Raw genomic sequence first — 25,001 nt, 5'->3', positions numbered from 1 at the left:
AGCGTGCTCTGCAGAGGTGTTTGTACTGACTGTTAAATTGAGAGCCCTGGTGCTACAGTCTGATCTGATTTCTGAATCTCTAGGGAAATGGAGCGTGTGCACAGGAGTTGTGACAGGCATTTGCAGAGACTCTGCAAACACAGTAGAATAAGAAACCTAGACTATATAGGAACTTCCTCAAAGCTGCAGGGGGAATTTTATTGCTAGTGTCTCTCTGAAATACAGCAGTGACAGGGGAGGTGCACTTACAGCCCTTTGACCTGTGATCCCTCAGAGGGGTGGGGGCTGCACTGCTCTGGCCCCACACGTCTCAGTGGAAGGAGCAGCCTCGGCTGTACTATGGAGGGGCTGCCTTTGAAGGGACACTCAGGAGGTTGCACATCAGGCCAGCCTCTGGTTACTTTGTCAAGCACCACTTTTAAGCCTAAGGTAGTAAGCTAACATTAAAGGGTTAAGCAGGCATAGCAGCTGTGCTTACCTCATCATAATATTTCACTATGTATCTGTAGATTTCAAACAAGGCCACTTTCTCATTAAATTCATTTTCATGTTTCTAAAACAGAAAATAGTTCCTGTCAGATAGTTGTCCTTTTTAAAAAATCTTAACATGAAAGCAAATGAAGTTCCTGCTTCTCAACCATACCTTAGATTCCTGAGCTAGAAATTCTTCAACCTCTGCAGTGGTCAATGGAGGCAGATCCCTGATGGCTTTGTAGTATGCTTTCACCTCTTTCTTGTAGAGTGGAATGTCCTTAGCATAGAGAAGTTTATTTGTTGGTGCTTCCTTAAAAGAAAAAATTTGAAGCGTTGTCACTTTTCACAGCACAGATTTCCTAAGATTCCACCTCCACACACTTAATTGCATCTAATTGTATCTGTGTGACTCATTTTTTCTTTGCAGTGGTTATATGCATGGAACCAAGGTTATGAAACAAAGATGAAAAACAGAGGCAGGACCTCAGTAGCGGTGTACTGTATCTCGTGACAGTTGCCATACAATGATTTCTATTGGCATCAGAAGGGGTGACCATTTGTTCCACAGATATATTTCTATTTCTCACTTCCTCCTTAAGGCTCCCTAGACCTGAAAGAGCGTGAAAGCTGAACCAAAGGGCCCGAGGCCGATACCCTGTTTACATGCAGCATTCAGCAGCACTGCTGAAAGTTCCCCTACACTAACACACCAGAAAGTCTTCCTAGATCCTGTCCTGGCAGAGGTCCTGCTAAAACCCTTTGGTCCCTACTACTCCTCTCCCTCCGTGGTTCGAGCACAAGGAGAGCTGACTGCCAGACATGCACAGCCAAAAGAATTTTTTTTCACCCCAGGACTTCAACAATCCGGGTCAACACTGACCTATCTGGGAACTTTAGGCTCATTCGAGGAAATAAGTGCTGATGTTTGTGGTAGGAGTCAAAGACCCATTTGGAAACTGTATTTTCAGAATGTAAAAGTGGGGGCTGGTAGTCTCCTGTCACCGCTCTGGTTTAAATTCTGGAGAAAAAATGACACAATCACATGATATCTTGTCACTACTGTTTCCACTGCGTGATGAAATGATTTAAAAGTTTGTTTTCTAAATGGCTAAAACATATTTAAAGATAAAATGCTAAAACTGATGAAAAGTAAACACATTTTAGTACTAAAAGACCACAAGACATTTCCTGCAGTATCAGCAATACTTCACAATATATGTTAAGCACAGAAATCTAACAATCATGCTCATTTGCAGTTTTTCCATGAAGGAAGTGATGTATTTGTTAGCTTTAATTTATGATACTTCACTCCTAAAATATGACAAATAAGCACATTATTTGCTATTTACCTCTAACAGATGAGCAGTTGGACCAGATCACATAGGAAATTAGTCCATTTTTACATAAATTTTTTTAGGGTAAAAAGTAGTATGAGCCTGAACAAATGCTTCCTGCTTTGGTCCAAAGAAAAGGAAAATACCCTGAGGAAAAATGAATTATTTATGGTCCTCAGAGTTCCGGACACTGTACTAAAGAGTTTCTGAATGTAAGATGTCTGGACTTGGTACTCCAGCAAATAATTTTCCATATAAAAAGAGAGCAGCTAATAGATGTGGAAGGAACTGTTTCAAACTTCAGAGCTCTTTCAAGTATTCTTACAGCTTCCAGCAGCTTACTGTATGTGTTTTCTGCAGATTGGTGTGTGGCAGACGAAATCTAGACTACTTATCAAATAATATTAGTACTCTTATGACCTTCATTTAAAACTAATTTGAAACTTCATTAAAATCTTACAATTTCCACCTTCTTCCACAAATTGTGTAAACTCACTGTGCAGAAATGAACTGCAGAGAAGACAAGCAGCAGTTAACTATAAATACGGCATTCTCATAGCTCTGTTTGTCTCCTTGTGAATTCTTCAAAGTCTCGGGAGACAGACCAGCAAGGAACAAAAACCCATCTTAATTAGGCCACTGACAGTTTTGCCCCAAATGTCAGCAGATCCAGAACTTCATCGCCTGAATCATTATACAGTTGAAAAAGACAGTAGTTGAGAAATTAGCAGAAGACTGGAAGGGCAGCATTACCTTCCCCAGGGTCTGTTCTGCTAGAGAAAAGGCATCCATGAAAGCTTGTGCAATTACAGACAAACAGCCATCTATATGTGAAGTCTTCTTAATATCAAAGACAAATTGGGGATTCTTCAGTATGTTCACCCAGAAGCGAAGAGGAAGACTAGACAGAGAAGGAACAAGCATCTTTAAAATTAACCACTCAGGTAGCACAACTGCTTTAAAATGGTACTTAATTACACTGCACTCATGGAAAGCAGCACATTTCAGGGCTGCTTATTCATGTTAAAAAAGAGGTCGGGAACAAAGGCTATGGAGCAAAGAGATCAGTCAGGCACCCATCTTCAAATAATGCTCTCAACCTGCTGCTACTGCTCTCTGAGTGTGAAGTCAGTATGCAGACTTACAAGTCCTGGAAGCCATGGTGGTTTTTATTGGTATCAAATTAACACACTGAAATTACTGTGATCCAGAGAGCCAAACCACATCTTATTCCCAGACATGCCAAAATCTTATTCTTCTGATCACAGATGACCCATTCCATCTTTGCAACGTCGTTTTCAGAAAGCACATGTGCCCCTGTGCATGTCCCACAGGCATACCTGTTGGTTTTCCATATGTGGACCACATCAGGGTCAGTAATTTTTTTGCTCTCAGCCTGGGCATCCAGAAAGTCAAAAAAGTACTTGATGGCAACAGGTGCTTTATTGTTGGGTAAACTCCAAATGCTCCTGAAGAGCTTTTCAACAACTGAATGAATTGCAACCTGAAAAAATAACACGAACATTTTGTTATTACACAAGAAAAGAATAGGATCTTTTATCTCAGAGAGCTGAGCATGTCCCAAGACAACCACACACAGAAACTACAATATGCTTGTGGCAAAAATCAAGGCCACAGGTTACTGGAAAATAAGATAGTCAGTAATAAAAATGAAAGTACAATACACTGCAGTGAGCTGCTTTCAAATGCCACACATCCTATTGCTCTGCCAACAGGGGAGTTGTGGTGAACTTCGTGATACATCGTAGGTGGAAGATATCACTTGGTCCAACAAAGGCTACATCAGCTCCTGGGATACTATTGGCACTGTTGCCAAAGGCATTTGGAACTTGTGGCTGAAAGTAAGATGAAGGTGAGGAAAACCAGGACACTGGTCTTCATGGTGCCATCTGCAACACATACTCAACACGTGCTCATCAACACTTCATAGCCAAGTGGCTCTGGCACTTGGTCTAATTCTAGCATAACAGCTATTGGTGGTATACAAAGACACTAATGCTAGAGAGAAGAACTGAAAACTGCGTATTTCTGATACAGAAGTGAAGCTATTTGGCTCACAAAAGCAAGGGCTTGGTTGCCGATGGACTCGCTGACATAATCATAAAGTATTCATAAGTAGAGGCAAACAAAGCAAAACATTGTTTTGTGCCTTTTTTCTTCACATCTGTTCTGAAGCTCAGTTCAGCCCTATCTCCTCTCAACGAGAAGGATTTAAGCATATCACAGGGTCTTGATGCACTACCAGCCAGTTAATTTCAAGTGGTAAGCTCTGCAATTGTGTCTGTGTGCATGTATGGGTGAGAGAGAGAGAGGGAGAGGGACATGGTGCAATGCAATTTCCTTTGGTGTGCAGCGTATCATGGGTGGAATTTCACAGAGAAGGGTATCAGAGCACTGTTGTTCAGAGCAGTTTCATTTTGGAGATGGAGATGACTAATTTAAAGCCCTTTAAAAGGACTGTTTCTTAAGAGCCTGATCTTTTCTTCTGTACTTCAGTCTTCCACCACAAGAGATTACTGGTTTACTCCAGCAGTTCCTGAGGGCTCATGTTAGTTTTCACAGCTAATGAGAAATGACCAGTCTTCACTCTCACTTTAGGTAGTATCCCAAATTACTTCAGATGCTATCAAAAACCTAATTAAATAATGACTGATAGATTTTTAAATGCAAGAAGGCTATAGTCATCATCCCTTCAGGCCTCTCATATTGCACAGCTCTCAGTGTTGTGCACTGATTAATATTTTAAGTAATATGCTGTTGCAAAGAGTTTTATAACCATTTTGAGTAAGTCAGAAACAAGATGACGTTACCAGAGGGAGTAAGCAGGGCTTATTCCTAAAGAATGCACATTGCATAAATTAGGTAATTGTATTATAAATCCTAAGGACCTTGTTTTTAAAATTAATCTAGTTATTTTAGATGCTTAATTTGAAACCCTAACAGACTATTTCATTTCATGGGCAGTATTTTGTGAAACTCAGGCTTTGGAAGTTGTCTCTAAGCTGAGCAAACTCTAGAGGAGACCAGGGAGATTGTTGACTGAAAGCTGTCTCTTCAGAGGGGATCATTCTTGCTCTATAGGACTCAGTGGTAAAACTCACTTTCCATTAGCTCAATAATTACCTTTTTTCTTTAACCTGAGAAAAAAGGTTGTGCTTACTGAGGAGACAGAGAGTCTGAGTAATAAACAATTTTAGAACTCTAGCATTAGAAAACCTGCAATGTGTCTTTGCAAATGGTGATAATCCATAGTTAGCAGTGATTTTTATATTCTACCTTTTCATTTAACATTTTATATACATGCAGGAAGTCTGCACAATTTCTGCTTTAATTTGTATTTCTGTTGTGTCAAACTAGCCAAGCCCAACATCAGCCCTCCCCCAAAATAAAGCCTTTACAGTTTACCTTGGTTGACAGAAGCTTTGTGAGATACATTTCTTTCACTTTGAATTTTTGCTTTCCTTTGTGGCCTGCTCCCTTCACATCTTTGTTTGCTTCCGAGTCTGGTAAAATCTGTCATGAAGAGATTAGAGAGATTACACAGATAAAAATACAGCTCAGTATTAAATCTACCACTTAGCAGTGTTAATGACTCCACTCACCAAATGACAGTGCTCATCTGAGTAGTCCACATCTAAACAACAGAAAGCAGAGAGCAAACAGGTATTAATAAAACACACAGCTACAGGCTCATGAGTTCTTCTGGGCTCTGGGCTGTGCAGCATGGTGCATGCCAGGATGCCAAGTAAGCAGACTCAGCATCATCCTTTCCTGCCTGCAGTGTGGGGGAAGCCTCTGAGAAATGCACAGGCTCGGGGCACCTCCCCAGTGCCAACCTGTAGCTCTGACCACTAAGCCAGAGCATCATATCTGCTGCGGGGGTAAGCTGGCAGCAATCACAGCTCCTCTGAAAGGAGGACAAGACACAAAAGATGAGATGATTGCATTGGTTTAGTCTCTAAGAGTGCTCAGCGCAGGTGGGCTGAGGTCAGGCTTGAACGCAATGGCTGAGAACAGCAACTCTTGCTGAGAGAGAGGGCAATGACATCCCAGTGAGATGCACACATCTCTCCTAACTTTGATGGTGAAGTGAACCACACATCAGGAGTGTGTTTTTCCCCAGGGGCTACAGAAAGTTCTCCCCTGAGCCACCAGGTGGGTGGGAGCAACCTGCATCCCAATGGTAGATGAGATGAACTGACCCCCTGTAAGCACCCTTTAACTCCTGACCTGCTGTTGAGACAGCCAAGCCAAAGATTTCAGAAACGCAGTCAAGAAAATAAGGAAAATTACATTGTTTTGTTATGCCTGTCTCTGGACAGTGCACCACTATGTCTGTGATATACAGTTCTGGGCACCAGAGAAAGCCACGTTCCCCGTGTTGGTTTCAACAGTCAGCACTTTGAGTCACCCAGGCTTCCTGCCTATGAGTCTGTATCTCTAAGTAATCATTTGCTGACAACTGTAAGTCCTTCTGTCCTCCTTCACATGTCCTAGGCCCACTGTGCCTGCCAGAGGCCCAGAGCCAGGGTAACACGGCTCTTCATTTGGCTCAACTAAATCCAAGTACATTTTTCTGTCCCCCTACTGACCAAGAGATAACTGGTCACAGCTCAGCTTTCTGCATTCCCAGTCATTCTCCACAAAAGTTTAAATAGATTGCAGTTCCTCTGTTACCTGATCGGATATTTGCTTTCTTTTTAAAGACTTTTATGGTTGCTCCATTTGAAATCTGAAAGAAAGAACAAATATATAATTTTGAAACAAAAGTCTAGAATTCACGAAACCAGCAGTTTCATTTCCTCCTTCATTTCCTTCAGTCCATGGCAGCACAGGCTCACTTCGTTCTCACCATGGTGTGCACAGGTTTCAGCAGCAGCCAGGGCTCGACCTTCAGGCACGGGCAGTAGCTGCAGTTCATTAGCCTTACCTAACAAGTAACTCTTACCTAAGAAGAGGGAAGGCACCTCTTCCAATGAACCAGCCTTGAAGACCTTTCCCTTTCTTTGATTTTTCTGGTTCAGCCCATATTGGGACATTTTCATTTTCATGTACTGCTTTGTGCTGTTTCTTGCACCCATCTTTCTATAGATTGCTGAGGTTAATTTCTCTGGCTCCAATGAAATAGGATCTTATGGGAAAGTGAGGCAGGGAGGTGCACACAAAGATGAATTCTCTTCTGGTCCCCTTTTCTTCAGATCAGTCTGTTCTCCCCATGTCCTATGAAGAGGCCATGTTGAGGGTCTAGCCTGGTGCTCCCAAGAACTATTTTCAAACTGAGCAAAATATTTATACACCATAAGATCAAGATCTGTATCTTACCACCACGGGGTTTCTAGGAAAAATCTACCTCCTCTTTCCCTGAATTTATAGTGCTGCCAGAATGTTAAGTATTATCTTTAAAACAAACTGGCAAACTATGCTTTTATTGTCAAAGAGTAACTAAAAAACGGCTCCCACTGAGAGCTACACCACTGCTCTGCTGTCAAATGTTGAGTCTTGCCAAGAACTAGTGCACTTGCCTCTATAATTACAAAAACAACTGTCCAGTTCTAGGAAGGGATCTCTGCCAAAACAATTTAAGTGTTTTTTAAACCTTGGCAGCCAGCCTGGTGTGAGAAACCAGTTTAAACATTAAGATACTCTATCAAAAGCTGTGTCTTATGCCAAAAAAATCTGCACTTACATTTGCTCCTGGAAAGTAAATGCAATCCATTTTATATGCATGATTTTTTGTGGGGATTCCATTTACCATACTGACTTTCAGACCTCTTTCAGATAACATAGTGCACTTGAAAACCACACTACAAGTGGGAATATGCTCTAAGGCTAGCTTGTGAGGTGAAACAAACACCCAGAGAGTCCTCCTACTTGGTCCTGAAGATAGGTAAACAGGAACAGGGCTACACAGCAGCTTATCCCCTCTCAGAGCTGTGTGGGCAATATGCTGCCTTCATTCCCTCTCCAAGAAGTAGGAGAGCAGCTCAATGATGTTGGCTCCAGTCCTGACTGAGATGGGCAGAGCTCAAAGGGAGAACCATGCTTTCCTCCAGGAACCAGAAGCGTTGCTGCAGCGCAGCCATGACCAAAGCCCCCACTTTAGGTTTTATTTCTGTGACAAATTATGCTTTTAGTATTGAGTGGACTATGCTTTCCCTTCTTTCATTACTGCATTCTTTCATTACTTTCATTACTGCAGCAGCCATACTTGCTGTTTCTTTCTGTGTGATCCAATTAAAAAAAAAAATTAAAAAAGCCCTTCTTTTTTGTGTCCTGCTGTCTAAATCACTTTTTGTAGTGGGCTGCTCCCATTGACACCTTAAAATATCTTTGCTCTTCCAGGTGCATTACCAAGCGGAGCAAACTGGTAGAGGGAAGATCTCTTCAGTTCCAGACAACATGGAATACAGCTACTTTGCAAAACAGAAGATGTAGTAGTGTGGCTCTATGCCTCTTCCTTGTTCTCCAGGCCTCCTGTCCTCACTATCATCCAGTTCATGCCAGTCAGCTCCCTAGATCACACATTCAGATTTGCTCTCTGGGGCTCTGCCTGCTCCTGGAACATGTGATGCTGTCCCAGGTTGAGGAATTGGAGATCTGTGACTGGACAGCAGATCTGAAAGTGGTTGTCTAGCTCTCTTCTTGCGTGGGGAATAGGATGTCAAGATAATCAGCAACTTTCTTGTAATGGCTTGTGGTTACTCTCATGGAAACAATAGTGCAGACCTCATAAATAATCATATCAATAACCCTACTAGGAACAAAAAATTAGAGCAAAAAAGCATACAGGTCAGAGACACACGTAAGTCTAACAGTACAGAGGATTTTTTTTCTCTTCACAGACACCACACAAAAATGCAAATAACCCCTTCTTGCATGTTTTAAAAATCAGTGTAGAAACTAAGTCTGCTTTTTCAAGAATGACTGCTGATTCTGGGACCTTCACAACACAACCCTCATGCTCCAGTATCTTAAAAAGATTTGGTGGTACTTCCCAGTCTCAAATATCTGGTTACTTTCTAGCATTTAAGGCTGGCAAACAAGAAGAAAAATTCAGACTTGCCACAGAACTCTAGGTACTGTTGAAATGTAAGTTGGAATTTTCTCAGGCAATTTTACTGCCCTCACACTATATGCAGTGTTCCTTTTTCTTGCTAACTAGACACCTTTACATTCCCTTTTGCATTAATATGCATACAAGAAAATACACTAGATATGTTAATGGCTAATACTTGCCACTAACACACTGCCTGAAATGCCACTGAGCTTCTGTCTAAAATGTAGACTATTTTGTCAGAAAAAGAGAACTAACATAGCTAACAGAGATATCCAGCACAATATTTATAAGGCAGATGCTAAGCTATAATTAGTGTGGTTACAGCTCAGTAAAAACAACTGAGTCTCCTAATTTGCACCCACCTGCAGAAACCTCAGATGATAGCAAGGGCTGGGATAAAGATACCCAGGGATGACAGTGACCAATAGACACCCATGACCCACAGCATGCCATGAGCTCAGGAAGTGCAAAGGGCTGCTGGGTAAAATCAGGGAGCACTTGCAATAGCTGCCTGTGGTAAAGAGGGCAGGTACTGTCACATTAGACAGAAGTTCGAACATCTAATCAGATTCAAATCTATGTTGACCTTTGTTGCATAGACTCAAACTGCAACACTACAGTGTCCTAATTTGTACAAAATCTCTGCAAGTGGAGTTGGAGGAGGTTAATCTATAGACAAAGTTCAAGACAGGCATAGGAAAAGCTGTATTTAAGCCACTGGATGGTGACTCGGAACATCTGGGTTCACCGCTGACTCCTATGAGGTAAGGAGAGCTACAAACACTTACAGAAATCTGTAAAGTGACTCTGAATGAGCTGGCTTCATATCTAAGCAGCCTTGTGCTCTGCCTAGGCTACAAGTCCTGCTAGGAGTCCTTGTTTCACTATGGATGGTACTCTATTTGCTCATGCAGACAGCAACATGTTCCGTGCTGGCTCAGGTTCCTCAGCACCATACTGCATTGCATGGCACAGACCTACAGCAGCAAAACTTCTAAATAAATAAAAATTTATGATCACGTTAAGAGCCAGACTTGTAAATTCAACAATGAGGCTTGAAGAAAGATCTCTGTCTAAAAGCACTCAGCATGATAACCTCCATTTCCCAAACCTATCTATCTGTAAGCATCACATGTGAACTTCCATATCACCTCAGGCTAATCACCTGTTGCACATTTTACACAGCCTCCCTCCCTCCATTTTGATTGGTGTCACTGGAAACTCCTTAGAGAGGTAACTCTGCTTGATACACTTTTACAGTGTGCTACACTCAGAAGTGCCCTGCCACCAGTTGCAGCCTTGTGTGTTGTTGCAGTGATGGACAGATTACTGCAGCACTGTAAATGACTGGTTTGCAGGTGCAATTGGAAGCAGAGAGAAAACTTAATGCTACAAGTGGCAACAGCAGATGGAAGCAGAAACAGAGAGAAAAAGGGAAATTGACTGACACAGGAGGTCTCAAGAGAAGAGAGAGCGAACTCATCAGTGTTTTTTATTCTGACTCTTGATGAGATTTCACAAGTATCACTACTGTCTATTGAGATAATCAAAATATGAGGTGGGATGAGGTAAACAATTGCTCATGGAGCAAGAAAAATTCAACAGCAGAGACTCAAAGAGACTCAAGGCAATGTTCATAGCCAGAAATCAGATACTGTTTTAAGTGACATGCTCAACAGAATTAACAGTTTACCTAGTACGCTTGAATCAAGCAGCCCTGTAAACATCTGAAAAGTAATAGAAAACATGACTCACTGGCAAAAACGTGTGTCACACAATTCTTTCCTTCTGTTGAAGACGCTCAGCTATCTCTTCAAGATTTTGATCAATCAACACTCTTCTGTGCAGACCACATTTAAGTTGTGGAGAAACTGCTTCTCAACTCATTGGTATGGCTTCTGTGCTTACCTCGTAATGACCGATGGTATTTAACTTCCTTATCCCATCCTCCATCACCTCTGAGGAACCATCAATATCTAACAATTCTCTTTGCTGCTCCTCAGACACAAGTTCTGCAACAGAAAAAAACAACAGCAACAGAAAAAAATTACATTCCAATGGCATTCTCACTGTACAGATGTTTGTAAAGAAAATAACACCTAATTATTTTTTGACCAGTGACTCCCAACTGAGCTGTTTCTCTCTGTCCTTGTGCCAGGTCACATGGAGGTGGTTTTGCACTCCCACACTACCGATTCCTTTTCTGAGTGACAGCCACGGTGGCTTCCATTACTGCGGGCTTTTGATGCTTCACTTTGTGTTCGCCAAGGCAGAGTTTTTGGAGGTTCTTTCACCTAATCTAGCTATTCCACTGCACAAGTGTGCCCTGGTGTTATGGATACACTGAGACTAGAAGAAAGGTTCCACAAGCCACTTCTAAGAGATCATTAAAATGAGCTGTAGATTGACATAGATTGACATAGCGCTTGTCAAGGGTGGTCAGGCGCTGGTGATGGATACAGACATCAGATATGAAAGCAAATTATGAACACTTGCCAACACAGAATCTGAGAAGGTGAGGAAATATCAACATTTTAAGGAGCAAGTCCAGGAGGTGACAAATGCCAACAATGTAGAATTTGTTAGATTTCCTACTGGGGCACATGGGAAGTGGTACAGTGGCAACTACAGACTTTTATCTGACCTTGGGCTCTTAAAAACCCAACAAGGAAAGGCCTGCTGGAATGGCTTTATTTACATCCGTAGATACTGTAGGTAACTTTGTGAGTCACATAAGAACTATTATATAAACCTAATCTGACTACAAATAAGCTATATTTGGAGGCTCTTTTGATCAAGGGCAACATAGGCCTGTAGGAAGGAAGGAAGGAAGGAAGGGAGGTAGGAGGAATAGGTAGGAACTAAAGTACTTCATAATCATGATGTGTCATGTGCTGATGAAATTTAACAACCAGCTGTATTTAGGTGGATGGGCCAGCCACCTTACTTAACCCAGAAAAGGAATATAGAAATTATATATGTTTAATAAATAACATCTGTTTGTTAACTGCAGTGCTGAAGTCCTTGCAGAACTGAAGCAGATACAGGTTCAGTGTTCTAACTGGTAGCATAAATGATCTAGTATTTGCCTCAAAATTCCTCACGAAGGCTACATTCTGTTTGAACTCTAAAAGAAATCAAAGGTAAGAATCCCTAACGTAAAAACTGCACAGACAGACCAGTGAACTCCATGAAAATATAACACAGTGACATTCTCTTACCAAGACCGATTTCATCCAGCTGAAGACCATAGAGAAAGCCATTCTTATTAAAGAAAGCCTGAAGGCTCTTCTCCTTGGCTTGGCCTATGGTGTCGCAGTCCAGAACATTAACCTGGATAGTCTGACAGGCATCTCCACTCTCGTTTTCTGGGACTTTTTCAAAGATAATGTTCACTGTCTAGGGAAAGAAACACATGTTATTCTGAATTACAGGGAACACCTAGCATGGGAAACCTAAAAATTCCTGACAGATTTTCAGCACAGAAGAGATTTTCAGCATATTTATTATTAAAGCTATTTCAAATAAAGATTATTTGAAGGAATTACACAATGAAGCATTTAGAATTCTTCATGTTCAAAAAGTCAAAGATATATATAGCTATATATTTCCAAAAGTGTATTCTGTCTTCTGCTTTTGTGCAAATGTATTTCAGTGAATCACCAAAAAAAGACAGGAGACAAGGAAAAATTACAATTCATGTTCTAAAAAAAGCAGATCTTTTATGTAAAATGAATGCCTTAACAGGAAAACTGCAAGTGACAGGAGATGTGATAAGGCTGCTGAGTAAGTCATGGTGAGGATGATTGATTTTGAGTGGATAGGAAGTAGTGTTAAAATGCATATTTACACCAGCAGATTATGCTGAGTGCCTTATATCATAAAATATATCCACCTCCCCTGGAGGTGTCAGTGTCTGTCTGTGTGTAGCCATGTCTCTAGAGGCAGCACAGACAAGGTTACTGCAGAAGCAATGGGAGCAGAAGCAGTGTGAAGAGAAAGCATGTTGCAGCAGGCAGAATTCAAAATGGTCCACATCTGCAAAGTGTGTTGTATTCTATTAGTTATTACTCCAGGTCAAACACCCACACAACCTGTCCAGTTATACCATCCTGCCCTTTAGCTCACAGCTCCTCTTAGCTGAGACCCAACTCATCTGCTAGGCTGCACACTAGCTGAGTACAGGCTACAGGTAGGTGCCAATGAGACTGGGTGACCATCTCTTGGGACCGTTTTTTGTCAGGTTGTATTTCTGATCAGGTCAGGCAGATTGATTGCTAGAAGGCAGGGAAAAAGGGATGAGGCACAGAACTGCTAGTGCCGAGCAATAATAGCAAAAATTTCCAGTGCCCCAGCCTGCTCTGTGCAGCAAAATCACTGTTCAGCTACATGGATACAGATGTTCTGCTGAAGATGTTCTGGGACAGAATTAAAACAAGTGTTTTAGGTGCTGGCACTTGACTACAAGTGGCATAGGAAAATAAACATACTTGAACCCTTCTGTTTGTTGGATGTTTCTGGTATAATATTTATGTTTGACTGAAACAAGAGTACTGCAGGTGTGACTCTGTGAAAGAGTGATCATTAAAACAGGAAGCATGTGAGACATTTTTTTATCTGCTGTCATGTGAAGGAAAGAACTTCTGTCCAGGTTGTTGCAGGGACAACTTTTCTCTCTTTTTAGAAAAATGGATAGTTATTAATAGTTGTAGAATGGTAGTTTCTGCTCATTACCCAGCAAGAATGGAAATTATAACACATTGGTAGTGAAAAAAAGTAGTCCAAGGCGACATAAGTTAAGTTTACTGTTTCTACAGAAGCAAAAGGAGTATTAAAACAGGGTTGCAAAACAATGAAGATCAGGATTTAAGAAAGACTAGGATGTAACTTAAGTAACAGAAAATAACTTAATCAGGACACCGAGATGTTTAATTGTGAGGAAAATGAGTCCATGGAAAGGACAGACGGAATGGAAGAGACGGATATGTGGGAACAGTGCCTGCAGAAGGAGAAGCAGACTGGACACCATGCCTCAGGTTGGGATTTCATGCGGAAAATTAGTAAAAAATATATTGGCACAGCAATGAGGGAGTTATGCTTGGTTAGGTCCACAGACCAACTGAACAGACAGCAGTCCTGTCCTTGACTTGGATTGCCCTGAGGTCATGGTCTTGTATGATAAAAATGTGGACAGGGACTAACTGTATTTTGTCCTTGGAAAACTCATTTTAATCAGTCTTTGCCTCTTCTAGTCTCTGAAATGACCTTCCTGGAGTAGCTCCTCGCACTTTAACTGCTGTTGATTTTGCTCTACATCCTTGGAAGCATTCCTTCCTTTAGCTGATCCTTTCCTCCTAACATTATTCCTACACTGCAATATTCATGTTCCTGCTTCTCCTTAATTTTCTATTCCTTTCAAACTATCAGGAGAAACTGTCTATTTCTCTGCTGCCTTTTCAGCTCATGCTCTCACACAGGTTGCACAGGAACGTGCAGCCTCTTCAGTTATTAGCAAGTGAGAATCCTCCCATTCCCACTCAACTCATTGTAGGAGACAGGACTGTAAAAAGAGAGTACTCATTCTTTATGTAGGTAGAATACAAGTCATTTGTGGACTGCTTAAGTGGAAGTGTCCAAAATGTTAGGATAATAGGAACACTTTACAACTCAAAGAAGTGGTCAGATGGGAAGGAATATTTAAATGCATAAAAGTCCCTAAACCATGAGAGCCAGACAGTTTTGCTGATATGATTTCCTGCAGAGGTTGATCTTAAGTGACAAAGCAATTGATGGGGAGCTAGGGAAGCCAATTATTACTAAGTTGTCCCTCTTCAGCTGAAGTTTTCATAAATCAAATTCAATCTGTCTGACAGCACAATCCCTGGCTTTAGAAACCATTAATCTGAAGTGGACAGTCACAATCACTGCACTTAGACACAAAGTGTAGAACTAGAAAAAGAATCAGAAATGACTGTAAAATAATCAGAAAACATATAACAGAAATTGCAGAAGGATACATGGAAGTCCCAAGAAAATATCATCAGGCCCTTTTCTAAGCTCTCTCACTTCGCAAAGGAAACAAAAATAAATTTAGGAAAGATTCAGGAGAAAATTACAGGATATGTTGTTTACCTTGTGATAGCTAGAGATGAGACTTCATGCACTAGAAGTTAGTGATTAGCAAGACGAAGTCACAGTGCTCTTCAGAAAAGCTTTCACACGGGTTGCAAGAATTGTTAAATGCTACCTAAGAAGAAGGTGGCAAGCACCTGCAACTACTTGTATAGAAAATAGCTTGGAACCTAGCTACAAGACAGGAATAACTGTAAAAAATATATTTGCACTCATGCAGTGACAGAAATAACATTTGAAGACAGTGTTTACAGATGGCTTTTCAGATTTGTGCTTTTCCTGAAAACTTATTTCAAACAATGAATTATTTACTAAAGCTATTAATAAACATAGCAGATAATAAATCAGATGTGGTTTAATAAAGACATGTGATAATATAATATTTTCTAAGAAATACAGAACAATAATCTGGGATATTCAAGGCCTCTTATTCATTACCCTGTTCTCTATTCAGCTATGCATCTGAACAGATCATATTTCCATTTATCAGAGAGACTGAAAAAAACAAAAAAACTTTTTGATTGGTAAAAGTTAGACAATTTATGTAAAGAGTCAGCATCATGATGTATAGCACAACAAAACTGCCTTAAACCACTCCCCTCTCTCCCAGACTATGAAATACAATAAACAGGAAAAATTAGATTGATTGGATGATCCTTCTGCAGCAGTTACCCATGAAGAAGTTATAGAACAGTTAACCAATTGGCACAGAAAATGTTATAGGAGTTAAATTTAGGCTAGATGGGCACTACATAAAGGAAGGGTTGTGCTGTAGATGTTGTAGGCACTCAATTTGTCTCTAATCCAGAAGACTCTCCTGTAGCCAACATCTGCATTGCTCACTTTCTAGTGAGGGCTTTTGTGTCCTTTTCTGCTGACAAAAATCCCCATATGTCACATGCTTTTAATATCTTCCTTATCTCTCACAAAGTGTGACTAATAATACCACAACCACGATGTCTTATTAGGAAATTGGTTTCCCTGTCTCAGCTTTACTCTTTTACAGGCCTCCCACTTCTTTTAACACCCTTTTAACTCAAAAAGCCGTTGAACACTTTAAAGAACCTTCCAGCACATGGCTTAGCTTTACTTTTAATAAAAGGCCCTTGACTGAACAGGTGAATTAGATCATTTATTCCCATCTAAAAACACAAACACATTTCAGCAAAGAATTCAACAGCCCAAATGCCTTTTTTAAAATAAACAGTGACTATTCAAAAGAATACTGGAGCACCAAGTCTACCATATGAGGAAATCTCCCCTCCACGGGAGATATACCACCGAGAACTCCTCCCATGCCAGACTGGCATTGTGTAGCTTTTCTATTCAAAATGAAACACTTCAGTGAAATGCTAACACTCAGCTGTGCAGTGCACTCCTTCAGCAGTCATTGAGCAAATTATCTGCCAAGGGGTGCAGCTGCTTGTCTGCCTGTGAGAAAGCAGGCTTGCTTCCTCAGCCTGAGAAAAGGCTCCATGACACATCCAAGTCTCTTTCAAGGCAGTTTTATTTCTCACTACTCAAATATAAGCACAGCATGAAACAGCACAGCTCCTCAGCTCATACTTGACCCATGCTTTTAGAAGCATCTTTCCTTCGATTCCTCCACTTGAGTATGTAGTTCAGCAGCCCATCTCTGTTCAGTATCTCACCCTTTCTAGCAGAGAGGGCTAAGAGTAGGGGGCTGGGTGGTCCCAAGGTCTGTGGCCTTTTTAAAAAGGCAGGGGGCCCTGCCAAGGAACAGTTGTAAAACAATTCAAACCCAACACGTTTCTTAGGTCTCTTTTTTTCTGGTTACAAATGGCCTGTCCTTCCTTCTTTCTCTATACCTAGGTTCTTTCTCCTTTGTCTGCCAAGAGTTTATCTGTATAGTGGTGTGTTTAGGAGAAGACCTGTGGAGCTGCCCCTGATTTTCAGGAGCCTGTCTGTATCCTGCTTTTATTGGATTGGAATTGAACTCCCAATCTTGAAAGGAGAGATTCTCATGCAGAGCGCCTATACTCTTGTTTGTGCCCTGTCACTGATTTGAGAATTGAACTCGCTAGCAGATGTGTCCCTGCGTCTTCAAGTGCCTACACAGCTTAGAAAATTTGGACACTAAGTGTCTGCAGCTGTGCTTCAGTATCTTTCTATCACCCTCTTCTTGGCTGTATTTTTATGCTTTGTTCTACACAGATATGTTTTCATTTACTGCTATTGCAGGGCTGGGGAAAGGGGCAAAACAAAATACCAACAAAATACTGTGAGACTCAGAATGTAACTGCAGTTAGCAAATGTGCAAATGCATTTGAAAACTCAGATCAGAATCTATTCCATGCAGAAAACAAACCCTGCAATACCTTAGACAGAAATGTTCTTCCACTGTAAGGTTCCCTGTTTGTATGCTCACAGGTCCTGCATGTCATTACAGTGCATGTGAAGTGGTGTTAGTAAGAGAAGAAAAGCTGACTACTTCCTCTTTAGCCTCCTGTTAAATGCTATTCTTCCAAGAGAAACCACGCACAGCTGACTTGCTTCCCCAGCCCAGAAAGCTTCACCATTCCACCTAAGTGTCTTTCACAGCACAGTTTTAGTTTCCAGCACAAATCTCAGATAAATACGCCAAACAAAACTGCTTCCATGTCCAGCGAGAACTACAGTCCTTGGACTTCACCTCTGCAATTTCACTGCAGGATCCTCTCTCCTTTTCTGATGGTTTTAAAGGGAACGTTAAGCCACTTCTCAGCTAAGAAAGTGCTGCACCTAATAACTGGGAAAGCTGACTTACTAACTGTGTAATAGTATCATTATCTCCTATTTAAAAGCAGGAATACAAAGTACAAAGGCAGCAAACAACATCTGAGAAAGGCTATGTGCTCTCTCACTTCCTCACCCATCTACAGACAGCCTTCCCCAGTGATATCAAGTCCTTCAGACCACTTCCCCTCTTTCCTCTTCTCTGCAGACTGACCACAAGACCCTCTTAGTGACTGCATGCATAGAAGTAGCACTAGGAAAAGTATTTAAGGTTGTTCAGCAGTTTCAGAGTCAGCTATACCCCAAGGGGCTCTCGATTTGAATTTGTGCTATAAATAAGAAAAGTCAATCAATTCCACAAGACCAGATGTTTCTGTGCAGTCTACCAGTAACAGGCATATTGGGCTTGCTTGAAAATTGTTGCTCTGTATCACTACTGGGTTTTGTATCCTATGGTTACATATAGGAATATATTTAAACTTACTCTGGATAATGCAGAATGCAGCACACAAAGGAACCCAATATCTTGTATTATGCATTTTATTTTTAGGTCCCAAACTTTCTTTCCAAATGTGGTAACTTAGCTTCAAGTACCTTCAAATGAAGCTTCTAACAACAGCCTTGTAAGAAGATTTAACTATAACTTCATCAGTTTGAGAATTTTCAGTAGAAAATCACAATTCAGAAATGATTCACAGAAATGTTGCCATTTCAGTGAGTTTCCTACATGACCCAGTGAGCTAAAACCAATGGATTGCTGACAAGCCAAATTTTCTAGGGTCAGGTAGTCTGCTCCAGTATACGGCATCTTAAGACCTCCAGGTTCTTCCTGCAAAACAGATGGGCAGACCCAGAAGCTTCAGCCCTACTTGAGACTCCGGATATAGGCTCTGAAAATGACTGAATTCTCCTCCAAAGCCACCTGCACTTGCAGTGTCCCTGCCATTGCCGTTGCTGCCTGGCAGTTTCTGTTGCCAATGTCTGAAGCCCACTTTTCAGTTGCAATTCCCATACTCCTAATTAAGTATGGTAACTCCATCAGGAAGCCAGGAGTTATGAAGCAAGGAAGCTATGCAAATGACTGGAAATGCACATTTTAAAGTTCTCAGACCCAAAATCACTCGGAAAATCTGGAGCAAAAAAGTGCTCTGATTATTCTGAAAACCTTTTTCAGACCTCCTACCCCCAAAGTCACAATTTTACATGCTCCAAAGTGCAATAATCCTGCTATGTCTTCTCATCTCAGTGTCAGAATGACAATCAGCAAGAGAATTCCAGCTTTTAGAGAAGTCTGGGTGTAACTGTAAAATAGAGAGTATTTCTTAGTTGCTTTGAGAAAGGCAAAAAAATCTATGGTAAAGTTCAGAAACTAAGCTAGACTTCCTAGATACCTAGTTTTTAACCAAGCAGGTAAATAAAATCCACCATGCTGTAACCTTGCTAATTTGAAGCTAATTTGGTTCTAAATAACATGGAAACCCACAGCAAATTATTGCTGCCTGAAGATTAGCCACAAGTAAACACAACAGAAAAATAAAACCTCTGCATTCCATTCTTTCATTCATTGGTAAAGTGTAATTTAGTTTAAATTCTAAGCATGTTTATATTTTTGTAGTACACTTTAAAATAAGGATTTTTTAATACCCTGAGACTTCACTAAACCTAATCTTTGGCAATTAATGCATGCTGTGAAGTGAGGAGTGAGTGCTATTTGTGAAATATATATTGGTGAAATACCAGCTAGTTAAACTCCATTGTGTTCTGAAACTTTGTCAACAATAATAATTTTACTATCTGGGTACTTAACCATCACCTTAGTGTCTAAGAACCTTAATTTAGCTTCCTAGAAAGAGAGAAAACATTGTAGTTGTCTGTGTTTGGAGGGAACACAAGCTGGCAAACATACCACTGTTTTGAATTCAGACACTTGCCACAGCAGCCAGTCTTCATTAAGTGTGTACAGGGCTTTGCAAGTTATCGCATCAACAGGTCCTTTGTTTATCCTCTGATTGAGGGTTGTCACTAGCAAATAGAAAGGTTCACCAATTGTCTCCTAGGATGTGAAAAGAATGCAAGAAACATGTTTATTTTTGTAATCCTTAAACGACCACGAATAACTAGAAAAAAATCAAGCGTAACAAATGATGTTATTTCCTTTTAACTAACTTGTTATCTTGCAATTAGAAAAGAAAATACCTCTGAGCAGATTTGTCTAGTTATTTGTTTAACCTCCATCCTTTGCTTTTCAGTGTAAAAGTCTCATGCAAATAGCAAGGGACAGCTGGAGCGCGTGGTAAGATAGCTCACAGGTCCTTGCTGTGCACAAGCACACTACAGACAAGCTGCTCCTACTCCACCTGGCAGACACTTCCTAGTTCCACCAAAGAGTGGGTGGGAGGTGAGACATGCACGTGTTCACACACACACTTCAGCTATTTCTTCCATTTTCAGTCCTGTGAGAAAAGCTAACAACTAAAATTCCTTTTGAATTGGTGTTTCCCCTTGTTGTCCCTGAATAAATGCCTTGGGACCAAGATGGTGGGACATACACTGGTGTATCAGCAAAAGAGGGAATGAAACTGAGCCTTTTCTCTCCTGCCTAAACCCCAGTCTTCAGGAAAGCACCCAAGAAAGGAAGGGTGTATCTTTGTTTTCACATGACACCATTCCTGCAGTCTGGCTAAGGCATCACACTAGCACAGCTCTGTAAAGATGACTGGTGTACCGAAAACGTATCTCTGACAGTTCCTTGGCACTCTCCTGGGGCTTCAGGAAACTGGTGTGAGCTGCTGAGCATCAACCAATTCTGCTGCTGTATGAATGCAAGGACTGATGAGAGTGATACCATCAATGCAATATCATCACATTGATAAGAGAGACAGGAAGCGTAACCAAGCTCTGAAACCAAGAACAAAGTGCTACCACGTGGACTTCAATAAACAAACAGTAAAATGAAACAAAATGGTTATTTTGTTTCTACTTGAAGTCATTTAGTTGTTGAAATTTGCAATGCTGTTTGGAGGTTGAAAAGTTCGGAAAGAATTTTAGTTTTCCAAAGGACGGTATTCCTTAAATGTCCATTACATGGTAGCTTCCCAACCACTTGCATAGAAAGGTACCGCTGCATTTTAACAAGTGCGTCAGCCTTTTAGTTTGATGATAATATATCTCACTGGGCTGAAATAATGTCTGACATGAGAAAAAGATATGCTAGATTACAAAATTACCCAAATCTTGGCCAAATAAATGACACGATCATGTCTTGGAGATGACCATGTCATACTCTTTTCCTGCATCCTACTGATGACAACCAGCTAAGTCACCTAAAACTAGAAGAGTGCACACCAGTAATGTTATATGTTAGAGTAAATGCTTTAAACTGATCCCTCGAACAGTTCCTATGGAAAAAATCAATTAAAGAAATTCTTCACGACTCTTATGTAGTGAGAAGATGTACACTACCCGGAGAAATCCAGAAAGGCAAACAGACATCCAGTTTGTCAGCAATTTTTCTACCACAGATTCGGTTCGTCTGAGCAGGAGCTTAGGCTGTACATTGCTTGATTGCTCCATCAAGTCCCTTGTCAACACTTCCAAAATATGGGTCAGATAAACTAGCTTAGTTTGTAATGCAATAGTCAAGAAGGATGCAAACAAGCACCTGTTAAAAAAAAAAAAATAAAAAGCTGTAATTTTAGAGTATCTCTTCCCAGTCAGATTTAATAAATGAAACACACTTTAGTGCAGTTAATATCCTATGTTTTCCCTCCTCAGGCACAGAAATTGTCCACTGTTCTCTACAAAAATATAAAAAATGCAAGTCCATCTGCTCTTGTAATTATTTTTTAAACACAGAATTTGTGCCTCTAAATTTAATTCTGCAGAACAACACCTGCTTCAGTGACAGAACATTTCTAAACTGTACAACTGTTGATCTAACTGCAGGAAGTGTTTACAGTTTTGAAGTGATATTTCCTGCTCCTCTGCCTCTGTTTACATGTACAAATATTCCACTTTCTCTTTAATGGCTTGTTTTAATGGTAATGTTTTTTCTTCCTCAGTGTGTGCAGATGGAGAAAAAGGAAAAACGCTCTGGAGTACTGCAAACTTGTTTTGCAAGTAGTAGAAATTACATTTGTGTGCTACAATCCATGTTGTTTTTTCTGGCTAATTCTTTGTCTTGAAGATGATAAGCATAATCATACTATACCTGTCTTTCACAGAGAAATTTTTCTGCTTTTCAAGGGTGTGAATGAGAGTAACAAGAAAGTTCTTGTTACAAATTAAAGCATGCAACATGTTGAAGCTTTCATCCTTGCTCGTTTGGTCTCTGCTCTGGAATAGTTAAACAAAAATAAGCAAACTGTAGATTTGCTATGATGGATTCTTAATGCTCAGAAAAATGGTAAGAAACATATGGGATAAGATCCTGGCCTCATTCAAATCAGTGGGAATTTTGCATTTATTTCATAGGTCTCAGGAGTTTACCGAAGATGCATTTGCATTTGTGTACAACACAGAGTACACACATACAGAGCATGCATTTACTGCCAAATATACAAAGTAATACCAATAGTGCCAATAGTTAAGTTTGCCTGCCATTTCTCATTACTAGATTCTGTTTATTTTATTTAAATAAGTCATAATATACATTGAGTAACAGCATCTTACATTTCAAATTCTTTTTATATATAAATCCACGTAAGCCTCCTCAAGGAGGGTAGGGAACATACTGAAAACGCAAGCTCGTGTTCTAGGACAACACTGAGAGAAGGGATACAATCACTCTTGAAAAAAAAATTATTAATTAAGGCATATCACACTACACAACTTACCTGTGGCATTTCTTCACTGAAGATGGATGCAAAGCCTCCTGACTAAAATATAAGGGGATATTTATCATTCTTAAGTATACCAAAAGTTTCTAACACATGTATGTTAAACACGCCAAACATTTTTCTAATACTACTTGAAATAAAACAATGGAAATGCTAGATTCTAAAGCAGAGACAATATAAAAACTCTACACAGTAACTTCTGCAAAAGTGTGGCCAAAGTTCACTGAAAAGTAAACTCTCAAAGATGACCTGGTATTGACTTCAGTGTTCTTGAATGTGTTACTTGATGTTGCTGAGCTGCTCTAGCACAGCAGTCAACTAATGCTCCGCAGGAAGAGCTGTTTATTACCCTCATCCTCAAATGTGCTCGTGTGCAAGGGGTGCTGCAGGCTGCATCCTTCTTGGATGGCAATGATAGCCTTTAGTATGCACAGTTTCCGTAACAGAGTGACACTTGAGCTCATCTGCCTCTACTAATTTCAAGGCACTTTATGAATGTTCACTAATGAACTCTCCAGGAGGTCCATGCTGTCAGTCTCCAGAGAGGCACAGGTGCCACCACACATCCAGTCCTGGTAGAAGCCTTCACACAAAAGGAAGGCCCCAGTTCTCAAATACCTTGTCAATGCCTCTTGAGCACCAAATTTACACTAGTAACAATTACTGTCACCCGCTTTATCTGTGATGCTGGCTGTCCCTAGTTTCCTTACAGAATCACAGAATGGTTTGGGTTAGAAGGGACCTTAATGTTCATCTAGTTCCAACCCCGCTACCATGGGCAGGGACGCTTTCCACTGGACCAGGTTGCTTAAATCCCCATCCAACCTGGCCTTAAACACTTCCAGGGATGGGACATCTACAACTGCTCTGGGCAACCGGTTCTGGTGTCTCATCACACCCATCATAAAAAATTTCTTCCTTATGTCCAATTTAAATTTATCCTCTTTCAGTTTGAAATCATTGCCCCTTGTGCTGTCACTAGAAGCCCTGCTAAAAAGTCTGCTTCTATCTTTCTTATAAGCCTCCTTTTTATTGAAAGGCTGCAATGAGGTCTCCCCAGAGCCTTCCTGAACAACCCCAACTCACTTGGACTTTCTTCATAGGAGAGGTGTCCCAACCTTCTGACCATTCTCATGGCCCTCCTCTGGACCCACTCGAACAGGTACAAGTCTTTCTTGTGTTGGGGACCCCAGAACTGGCCACAGTACTCCAGGTGGGGTCTCACAGGGGCAGAGAGGAAGAATCACCTCCCTTGACCAGTGGTCACACTTCTTTCTGATGCAGCTCAGGGTACAATTGACTTTTTGGGCTATGAGTGCACATTGCCATCTCACATCTAATTTTTCATCCCTATATGTGATTTTTCATCCCTCCCTTTCTTCATTCCTTATGTTCTCTTCTCCCCTACCATACTCTTCTTCCTCTTTCTCCACTGGCTATTCCAATTTTTCCAGAACTTCTTCAGCAACCCATACACCGATTACCAATAAAACACACACACACAATGAAAAAACCAGAACCACATTAATGGTTAAAAATGCTTGTAAACACGGAACAAGCACGCAGCATTAAACCCAAAAATATGTTAAATTTAGGGAAAACAGAAATAATACTACAAATTTAACAAGTAAAGGAAAAGATAGGCTGAACAGCAAGAACATTAGAAAACAGATATAACATCCATTTAACATCCACAAGCATTAAGCAAGAAAACAAAAGCTATCAAGCCAGATTAAATATAGAAAATTGAAGCAGTGGAAAGCAAGACTCTGAAAATGAAGATGGGGTCCATCACTCTTAATTTTATGTATCTGACTCCCTCTTTAAGCTTAAACTTGTCCCATCCTGAGAGAGATGTCTCAGGCAAATGGGATGAATCACTTTTTTGAGCTGCCCATCTCTGTACTGACTACAGAAGATGCTCAGTGAACAGCTTTGATCTCCATGTTTAAATAGCTTAGATTAGATGTGACAAAGCCCATTAAACACACTGGAAGGCAAAAAGCATACAATGTGGACATCATTCAAACACATGAGGTTAGTGAAGGAAGTGGTGGTTTTGCACTTTGACTGTTCTGTCAACCCTTGTGACACTCAGTTGCAATCTCTACCCCATTGGTTTTTCTGTTCGTCTATAACGTTTGTTTAGTGGAGCACGGCTTTCCTACCACATTCATACAGCACAAGGCATGTTTGGACACTCCTGCAATGTAAACAATAAGTACTTAGCAGAAAAAATTGGTACACAACACGTTAAATAACTTCCCTGACACCGCATGTTTGTAGAGAGCTAATAGTAGCAACTGACCCTTTGTGGTATCAGCATTTCAAACTGAGACAAAATCCAACTGGAATAATTTCCAGAATGTGCAGTGGCATGAGACCTGCCAAGGCAAAACAGGAGCCCTT

The 25,001-nt window shown here is 40.6% G+C and overlaps 1 protein-coding gene across 1 annotated transcript in view; it reads right to left on the bottom strand.

Moving 5' to 3' along the window:
• The window catches only part of PLXNC1 (plexin C1), a 70,475-nt gene that overhangs the window by 4,448 nt on the left and 41,026 nt on the right, over positions 1 to 25,001 (bottom strand). Inside the window, exons 18-30 of the mRNA XM_027679887.1 lie at positions 22,590 to 22,631; positions 21,965 to 22,089; positions 21,217 to 21,415; positions 19,661 to 19,807; positions 12,108 to 12,285; positions 10,795 to 10,898; positions 6,507 to 6,561; positions 5,432 to 5,463; positions 5,235 to 5,342; positions 3,149 to 3,312; positions 2,562 to 2,709; positions 644 to 784; positions 479 to 553 (exon numbers count right to left, since the gene is read on the bottom strand). Of these exons, the coding sequence (XP_027535688.1) occupies positions 479 to 553; positions 644 to 784; positions 2,562 to 2,709; positions 3,149 to 3,312; positions 5,235 to 5,342; positions 5,432 to 5,463; positions 6,507 to 6,561; positions 10,795 to 10,898; positions 12,108 to 12,285; positions 19,661 to 19,807; positions 21,217 to 21,415; positions 21,965 to 22,089; positions 22,590 to 22,631 (1,518 nt within the window). The remainder of the gene's footprint in view (positions 1 to 478; positions 554 to 643; positions 785 to 2,561; positions 2,710 to 3,148; positions 3,313 to 5,234; positions 5,343 to 5,431; positions 5,464 to 6,506; positions 6,562 to 10,794; positions 10,899 to 12,107; positions 12,286 to 19,660; positions 19,808 to 21,216; positions 21,416 to 21,964; positions 22,090 to 22,589; positions 22,632 to 25,001) is intronic.

The sequence above is a fragment of the Neopelma chrysocephalum genome, unplaced genomic scaffold (genome assembly GCF_003984885.1).
Source record: "Neopelma chrysocephalum unplaced genomic scaffold, ASM398488v2 Primary Assembly neopelma1_59, whole genome shotgun sequence".
In the NCBI taxonomy this organism is placed as follows: domain Eukaryota; kingdom Metazoa; phylum Chordata; class Aves; order Passeriformes; family Pipridae; genus Neopelma; species Neopelma chrysocephalum.
Note: the sequence above shows the minus strand (reverse complement) of the source record. Positions and strands in the feature narration are given on the sequence as shown.